This window comes from Maylandia zebra, linkage group LG11, assembly GCF_041146795.1.
Source record: "Maylandia zebra isolate NMK-2024a linkage group LG11, Mzebra_GT3a, whole genome shotgun sequence".
In the NCBI taxonomy this organism is placed as follows: Eukaryota; Metazoa; Chordata; class Actinopteri; order Cichliformes; family Cichlidae; genus Maylandia; species Maylandia zebra.
Window position 1 is genome coordinate 10,972,990 of NC_135177.1, and position 9,854 is coordinate 10,982,843.

The 9,854-nt window shown below is 35.7% G+C and overlaps 1 protein-coding gene across 1 annotated transcript; it reads left to right on the forward strand.

Annotated features, from left to right (window-relative positions):
• Window positions 1-1,799: 1,799 nt before the first annotated feature.
• Window positions 1,800-9,285, forward strand: nrsn1 (neurensin 1). The gene is made up of 6 exons (XM_004565131.3): window positions 1,800-1,927; window positions 5,510-5,625; window positions 5,789-5,881; window positions 6,019-6,137; window positions 6,407-6,594; window positions 6,733-9,285. The coding sequence occupies exons 2-6, from the start codon at window positions 5,527-5,529 to the stop codon at window positions 6,834-6,836; spliced, it is 603 nt and encodes a 200-aa protein (XP_004565188.1). The 5' UTR covers window positions 1,800-1,927; window positions 5,510-5,526; the 3' UTR covers window positions 6,837-9,285.
• The last annotated feature ends 569 nt before the right edge of the window (window positions 9,286-9,854 follow it).

Below are 9,854 nucleotides of genomic sequence, written 5' to 3' on the forward strand. Positions count from 1 at the left end.
TGAAAAAGATCACATGTGCAAAGGAGCTGTGTGTTGCTTTAAATACAGGTTGCTGTTAATATACTTTTGAGCACTGATGATATCTTTTTCAAATGTGCAAGCTGCCAGTTTCATAGGCACTAATGCAACCCCATTCCATCAGAGATGCAGGCTTTTGAACAGAGCGCAGAAAAAAGACAGATGGTCCCTTTCCTTTTTTTTAGTCTGGAGGATGTGGCCTCCATGTTTTCCCAAAAAGAATTTCAAATTTCAATTAATCTGACCACAGAACAGTTTTCCACTTTGCCTCAGTCAATGATAAATGAGCTTTAACCCAAATAATCCAGAAGTGTTTCTGGTTCATGTTCACATATCATGGCTTCTTTTTGTTCATAATAGAGCTTTTACCTCCACATGTGGATTGCACAATGAACAGAGCCTGTGCATTCATTTGCATGACTGACCCAGAGTCTTTGGAACTTTATGTTGAGGAACATTATGCTGAAACTATTCCACAATTTCCATGCATTTCTTTGAGATTTGTGAACATCTGCCTATCTTTACTTCAGAGGAACTCAGCTTCTCTAAGATGCTCTTTTTATACACAGTCATTTAACTGACCTTTTGCCAGTTAACCTTATTAGTTTCAAAATGTTCCTCCAGGTGTTTCTTTTTGCTACCATCTACTTTTCCAGTTTTTGCTGTCTCTATCCAAACTTTTTTGATGTATTGCTGCCAGCAAATTCTAGGGGTTTTTTTTTTCAGTTTAAAAAACTGATGCGGTTCCAAGTCACTGGATTCTATTTTAATAATGCTGTGCACAGCAACATTTTTGCGATGCTGGTTGTACATGTAATACTTTGATCTTACATTATTACATTTCCAGTGCAACAAAAGCATGAAGGCAACTTTACTTTCCTAATACAGGTAAAAGAAAACATGTTGATTTGAAGCATAAGGTAACTTGACCTCTTTTTCAAGACATTACAGCATCACTTCATATATATCCAATGACTTTCATAGTGGATATTTCACTACCTTTCCACTAGAAAAACTTAAGAATTCCTTTACTGTGATTTGACTGCGGCACAGAGACTTTTCAGCGTGCACTATCAGTCATTCAAAATAAAGAGATTAACTTTCTCAGTTACCTTTCTGCCAAATCACTCTTTAAAATTTGAATGGTCCAGCCCTTGTTTGTTCTCCTGTTGTTTTTCTGCTCCAGTCACTTACAATTACGCCTTTTGACCAATAAAAGACAAATTTTATTAAACCTGTTCTGTCTTTCTCCACAACCAAGTCAACAAAACAAACAGTGACAGGTTTTCTTTATACAACTTAAATTCCAAAGCCTGTATCAAAAAAAGCTAACATTTTTCTAAAAGCTGAAATAAAAATGTCAATTACATTATTAAAGCAAGGCATGAGCAAGGCAAATGGGGAACTAAGTCTGCCATTCTTATTCTTTCTTTATTCCGCATGGACTTTATTTCTGAGGCGCAATATAGTTTGCTCTTTTAGATTCCACCTCCTTCATGATGATTGCTGATATGGTGACTAACACTTCCTTCAGCCATTTATGTCACCAAGTGAGCTAAAAATAGAGAGCTCTGGAATGTGACCAGAAAAAAATATATGTTTTACGTCACTCTGTACCATTGCATGTTCTCTGACTTTGTTCTGACTTGTTCCCCTTGAAATCTATCTATCTATCTATCTATCTATCTGTAAAATTATGAATGAAATTCTTTTTTTCTAATCCTTCCATCCCTCCTGCCTGGTTATTTATAATCGTTACTGAATCATATACTGTCATGGATGGAACGCCTGCGCAGTAGACAGCGTGAAAATGTGAATCATCGACAGAGAGAGAGGGGTGACTGTAGAGTGATGGGACCCGGCTAAGGGAAGAGCAGCGAATGATCACTCTCCGAGCTGGTAATGACAGGTAAATGGCGATTTATCATCATCATTATTATTATTATTTGGAAATATGGGGATAGTGCTGTAGCATCGGTGCGGGTTGTTGTTTTTGTTAGTAGCACACCGAGAACTCACATTTTCTAAGAAGACTCCTTCAGTCGTGTCCTCCATGCACCGCTGCACATCTGGAAGAAGCTTCCGTGTTGACAATGTCAAAGTAATGTTTGTTTTAATCACCGTGCATTCATTTGTATCTCATTTTTTCTATGTCGAGTATTTCTGTCTTACTTTAAACTCGTTTCGGGCGTTGCTGTCTTAATGACATGGAACAACGTTTCTCCAATACGTTTCTTCGGCGTATGTCATTTCATGCTAAAGGATTAGCTACTTTTTCTCAAGTGGTTACAATATCAGCCAACTTGATTTGGACGTTTTTTGTGTTGTTTTTTTACGTGAAGTCCACATTTGCAAGGTTAAGCTTCAACGGTGCAGTGGGTCTCAATCTCATAGGGGGTTGGGAGGGCGAGTGGATGAAGTCTATTTTCAGACTGGCGTCACATATTACGTCTGTGTGTTTTCCTGCTGGGTTAAGGCTGAATGATTTTCAGCACCACGGTCAGTGGTGCTGATATGTTTGGACCGTTATATCAAGACATTCCGGTTTGATTTGTCCTAACAGCTCTGATTTTTAACCGAGATGGGTTAAAATGTTTGTGTTTGATTTACTTTTATTTTTATGTCTTGTTTTATCTGTTGTAGAAAGGAAACACACAACAGCTGATTGAAGATTAGTTAAAGATTGGATGTTGTTTAAAGTTATTCAAGCCATTCTAATTAAAAATGTTTGTTTTCTTAAAAGCTATTATAACAAGTTCCCATTAAAGTTAACAGACTGAATTAAATTTGAATTACACCTTGTTGTTGACTCAACAACTAAAAAAACAGAAAATTAAAACTAACAGTCAGTCAGCAAACTCAAGCTTTCATTGTTCATTTTTCAGGTACATGATATATGAGTACAATATAAATATTCTTCTGTACTTTGTACAATTAAGCTGTGTGTGACAAAGGTAAACGTACTAGGGAAGAGTGTGCCTCATCTGTATGCAGCATTTCAGATAAGAGGCACTGGCTGGGTAGAGTAGCAACATGAGAGCTGTTGTTTGCACAGAGAGAGAATGTGTCCTTTATCTACTTACTTATAATTACATCAATGAAGACAAAGTGAACTAACCCTTTGTTGGTATTTGTCATATGGTTAGTTTACGCCAATTAAAAACTTTTTGAACTATTTTGTGACTATGGAGTACATAAATAAAACAGACAAAAGTATAAACATCATCAGGTCCACTGATTATGTAATGGTAACTATAAAAGCTAAGTAAAAATAAGCAAACCGACAGTTTAAACTAGAGTTGTGTAACCATATTAATAGCACTGTGGGTTGGAGGTTAAAAAATACTTGACATGTCCACTCAAATTTCCTCCTGTAGGACTCTTTCATATTGCACTATCACTGTACACTTTGCATTAGTAAATTGATTTAATATGATTTACTCTACAACTCATCCACATATAATTTGGCTGTAGAACTTTCATTTAAAAATGTTGTTTAGATATTAACAGTAAAGCTTCAGATTATGACTGATAATATTGTTTACTGCCTCTATTAACATTATTTGAATGACTATTACAAAGGTGAACATCAGGTTTATAATATATGTGAAGTGTAACAGGAGTTTGAACATTAAGATCACAATCTGTTTCAATTACTGTTAACGTTTTCTTCGCTAGATGGTTAGGTTTGGGCAGCTTAATGTTGTGGTTTACACCATTAACCCTGCATATTATAAATGTCCAGTGCATGCAAATGTGAGCAAGAGGTCTTTCATAAGAGGTTTGGATCACTGATCAGCAAATAAACCATTATTACCTTAGAATGATAGTGTCTAGGAATGATTAAAACCAAACTAGCAAACAAACAACCAATATGTTTTATAAAATGCAATGTGTGCTGATGTGTGTGAGGTGTTATCGTCTGACATTGACTATGATGTAATGCACAATACTATATTATTAATGATTTTTTAAATTTGATATCATAGAAACTGATGGAAAAAAAACATATTATATAAGATTACTAATTAGTTAAAAGTGAAGTTATTTAGTAATTTAGTTATTTAGTAATGTGTAATTAACTATGAATTTATATAGATGATTATTATATATTATTATATACTATTATTATTGTCATTATTATTTTATAGTATTGTTCTGTTTATTTATATCCTGCTGCTAAACTAAACTAATTTCCCCTTGTGGGACAATAAAGAAATTGAATTTAATTAAAAAAAATAATGTTTTTCTTTTAATAATAATATTGTAAATAATTTACTCGCTAGTTTGGTATAATGTGGTTCCAGCTACAAGAGGTATGTAATTTCATGTACTATTATGTCTGACATCTAACTGATGAGTTTTACAATATCAGGCCAGTGGTTTTCTTATGAGGTTAGACACTTAGTTTTTTTTTTCATTATTCCAACCACAATGCATTGTATACCAGTGTCTTACTGGAAAGAGCATGATCACATTTTAACATATATGGACTCAATATTTCCTTCCCACAATTAAACCCTTTTCTTATTGTAATTCAGTCCAGCAGAAATAGTCGATTTAGTATTAGCTAACAAAAACATGAAGCATAATTGGTTTGTACAGAGCAGAACTGTGCAATGCAGTTAGCTCTCAGTCAGTAGGGGATTAATGTTCATAAAATCTATTCACATATGGTCACAGATATTATTAGTTTTTAACTAACACCTAATAGTTACATATTTCACATATTTCACTGTTGAGGCAAAGTCCAATATGCAGTTATGTTTGTTAATAGTTTTTCTTTAAACATTACAAAAAAGATTTTTCTATGTATGTCAGCACCCTCTGCATTTAGCTGAAACATTATTGGATCCAAAGAGTAATATGTCACGCTTTATTTTATAACAGCAGACAAGCAGAATGCATCATTAAACTCAATGCCCTATGGCACCCATTCCTTCAGTACATTGTTACATAACAACAGTGACTACATGCTTATGTGTACAAAAGCATAAATGTACTGCACATGTGTATGCAATTATGCGTTTAAACAGTTTGTCCAGAAACTGTGTATGCAAACAACAACAAAAAATAAAATAAACAAACTGCCTTTTTTAACTCCTACTGCAAGTATGATGTATAAAAACAGAAATAGCCTCACCCATGCGGCTTTGGCTGTGGTGAGCAGAAGGCTGTACTATTAGGCTTTAGTAATGCCACTGATATCAGGCTGCTTTCACAGTAAGTCTAAATCTTTGAATATGAAGATACATCCCATTATATTTAAACCCACACTTTCCTTTTGACTGTCATTTTTTTTTCTTGCCTTGCTGAATCGAGAAGTTTTTGAGCTAGATTTTCCCCCATTGAAATGAGGTTTCCAATATTGGGAGATATGTACATTATATAATTAAGAAGAGGTGCAAGAGTTTAGTTTCCTCCCAGATCTCTTGAATTAAATCAGGCTTAAAGGTTATTGGAGATGTGTGTTTTTTATGTGTGTTCTCAGGTAGACAGATGTGAAGGATGACTTCTTGCTCAGAGATCTGTGGGTCAGAATATAGTGAGCAAGTTCAAACCGGTGGGAACTACCAGCAGTATGGCGTCCGCTCCTACCTACACCAGGTAACAGTGTAACCAGACTCAGCACCCACACAAAGTAAGACGTCTCCTATGAAACTCACAAACGGATAAAAGCACAAAATCACCAAACCTTCATTTCTTGTAGGTTTAGGTTCAAGATGTGAATTTTAAGAATGCCTGTACTTTTCTTTGATTCCTTATCCAGTTTTATGAGGACTGCACAGCTTCTATCTGGGAACGTGATGAAGATTTTCAGATTCAGAGATTGCCTAGCAGGTGGAGCTCTTTACTCTGGAAGGTCAGATTAACCCTTAGCTTGTTCAAAACGACACCAATATAATGGAACTGAAAATAAACCAAATTAACCAAATTATTTACAACTATAACAATATATGTTTTTGACTTTCGTTGTTTTTTGACTTTTTCTTTTCACAGGTCTGTCTCGCGTTCGGTACCTTGATCTTGTTTGCGGGCCTCATTGTTGTTTTGGTAGGTTATGCCACTCCAGCCAAGATTGAAGCATTTGGTGAAGATGATCTACTCTTTGTTGACAGGTATAGAAACAGTACAACGTACGAGTGGGAAAGAATTTAGGTAACCTTTGCTATTCTGAAATAGTAAAGGTTACATAGACTTACAATTAACAGATCATGAACTTTATTTGAAGTGTTACTTCTTAGTCTTGACAATAATGTCCAAGAACAGTGTTCTAGTAGGACATGCATATGTTTAAATTTAGAAATAACTCTAAATAGTTGTATAAATATTGAACAAAAAGACTTGGTGGCAAATAAATGATTGCTTTGAACTGTTCTTGTAACAGCCATGCCGTCAGTTTCAACCGTGCACTGGATGTTTGTAAGCTGACTGGTGCAGTGCTGTTCTGTGTGGGAGGCACCTCCATGGCTGTGGGTCTCCTGCTGTCTGCCTTTGCCAAAAGCTACTCCAAAGAAGAATTGTTTCTGCAACAGAAGTTTAAGGAGAGGTTGGCAGATCTGCAAGCAACAGTTGGTAAGTTTTCATTCTCTTCTTTCCCAGTATAACACGTTCAAATTAATGTAAGCAGAATAAATGTAAAGGTTGTTGAAATGGCTCTGCGTTTGTATATGAATATGAATATCTAAATCACAGTAACTGCTTATGCCACAGGTACTCCAATAATGAGAGCACCAACTCCCGGAGAAGGAAAGGTGCCAGTCACACTTACCAAAGTTCAGAACATCCAGCCAGTGACCACAAAGTCAGAGCCCTGATCAAGGCTAAGATCAAGGCATAAAGTGAAAGTTGTAAGAGGACCGGTGTGTGTATGTCGATCCATGTGTGCAGTTTATCTTTTTAAAAGGTCAGCTTACATAACAAATAGTATTGCTTCCTCATCTTATTTTGTTTGACATTAAAATGAGATTTTAAAAACTTAGAAAGGATGAACAAAATATAGGGGATTTATTTATCAGATGTTATGAAACTTTAATATTAAGAAAACATTTTTTTTTAATTTCACTGGAAAAGACATCTGCAGAATAGTGACACAGTGCAGTAATTTCCACAGAGCGTGTTTTCTGTTTGTTTACTGTTGAGAGAATTCTTACTTTTGTAAAAGGCAATGATGTTACTGCTGGAGGGCGATGGGCAGCAAGTGGCATATTTGAAATTTTTGTCCCCCATTCCCAGAAATGATCAAATGTACCACTTAACACTCATTACCTCTGACTAGTGACCATCAGGATGAGTGCATGTTTGGAATTATTAGCTGTTAAAAGTGTAAATGTACTATATTTACCTGAAACGTTCATCCAGGCTGACAAAGCACGACATCGTTTTATAATACCTTTTTTTTCCCTTTCTGATAAAGTAGTAACTCAAAGGTCTTAACCTTTCTAAAGGTTCACAGTGTCCTAACAGATTAGACATAAATGCAGATTAGAAGAGACAGTATGGGGAGATTCTGTGTCTATCTTCTGTCTTATTAGGCCAGTGACCTTGTTTCCTTCAGTAAATCTTCAGACAGAATCAATACACAAGAGCAGACAGGCTGATGAAAGTTACATTGAACCAGACAGAGCATGCAGAACAGCAATGATATGTCAGATTACTTCCAACATACAGCAAATAAGACATTCATCATGTCTTCTATCTTTATTTTTAAGTTTTTAATACCTAAACACTGGCTTAACCACCTTTTCCTTTCCATTGTTTCCTTTTCACCCTGTGACAAAAGGCTCATAGACACACACAGATCCATCAGAGCAGACGCTGTTTTGAATCAAAATGCTAATAGCTACCAGACATGAGTCAGTGCTACTCATGAAAATGAAGATGGGTGCATCGAGAGAGACAATGTGACACACAGGTTACATAACGGAGGGAAGATGAGAGCACGTTCAGCTCTCCAATGGGATCGCAGCAACATTGTATCTGACAGCACTAATGGATGAATTAAAGAGATTCAATAAATGCCTTCCTACTATCACACACAAAATTTGAAACTCAATAATTTATATCACAGTCAGCAATGTTTAACACCGGAGAGCTGTTAAATTCCAGGACCACATTTTTTACACTATAGAGAATTTGCTTATGTACTGGATGTGAAACTGAAGGAGTGATTATTAAGACGGTTCCTGTTTTATTCATTCCTTTATGCTATACAAGAATTCACACTGTAACTGTAACTTAGAAGCACAATAAGCTGGTAACGGCCATGTTTTTCTGCTTTTTAACACACTGTGTCCTCATGTGTTGTACATATATTTATTACAATTACTGTAATCCTACCCTATCACTTTAAAAGCTTGTTTTTGTTTGTTTTTCTTAACATGTATCTTTTGTTTCATCATTATAAACAAACCTGTACTGTAAAAAAAATCTGTACTTGGTTAGAACAATTCTACTGTCCAAGATACAAGCTTCAGTTTTTTTTAAACCATATCTCATCATCAAATTCTTGCAGCACAGCTTGTATATTTACTCTATAAGATGTTGATTTGCTATGCTGACTACTATTGTCAATGTAAGTTGACCTTTTCAATATTATTCTAATTACCTCCAATCTTCTTTCTACTAAGTCCTGGTGTCATTTTAACACATTTACTCTCAGATGCAACACAGAAGCATAGCTGTAACTACAAAAAAAACCAACCTAGTAATAAGCAAGGCATTTCATTTTCAAGATACACAGCCACTGAGCTGCGGGCCTTCAGTACATGAAGAAAAGCCAAGCTGTTAAACAAGCCATTACGGACAAACCTTCTAGTGCGGCCAGGACTTTAACAGGCAGTGCTGGTTTGTAATGTTATGCTGTTTCCTGCTGCATTACAAACTCTAATCCATAATGGATATTTTTTTTCTGCTATATATCAAACTTGAAGTCTTTCCTGATGTAACAGTGGATCATCCCACTAAATAAAAAACGATGCTACCCTTATTTGCGAACAGATCGGATAAAGAACACATATAAATCAGTGTCTACATGCAGTATGTCTATTTTTCGAACAGCACAATAAAACTGACATATCGGTGGATCGGAAATGTGTGAAAACTGTATTGCAGCACACTGTGCAGTAAACTGACAGCCTGGTGGCTTAACTGTTGATAAAACTTTATACCTCCCAACAGAAGTGAGAGGTATAAAGTGGTATAAAGTGGGAGTATAAAGTGGCATAGTTTATGTCTCCCTACAGAAATAAAAAATACTTCACTGTTGTCACAAGGGTCAAATGTTTTTGATCTTATTTTAATCTTTAATCTTCCCTGCTGTTTTCCTTTAATATCTCACAGTTGCCATCTATGTGTGCCAAACAACTGACACTTTTACTTCCTAAATTCCCTGCAGGGTTATTTAAATATACTGTACAATACTAGCTAAGCAGGACTTTGTGTTCTTTAAAATCTGGTGCCTTCCCTTTTTTTCTTAATCAAGAAAAAATTATAATTTTTGATTATTGATTCAAACCAATGTTTAAATAATTATAGATTTAAATTAATTCAAACAATATGTTAATAATGTTCATTTTTACATTGTAGAAGCCCCCCTTGTAATCAGTCTGGAGGGTGTGTTATTTAGGGCCTTACTGAACACACCCACATGCATACACACTCAGAAAACAGAGTAGCTGGTGGAGGAGATAACACAGAATTAATGGTGACGCCAGAAATAGCATCTTGAGGATCATCACCTCAACCAGGCAGGCCTTATGACTCACACACTTCTGCCCCCACCTCCTTTGCTTTCTGCGTCTCCTGCTCTTTGCTCTCTCGTTCTTCCTCCTCCC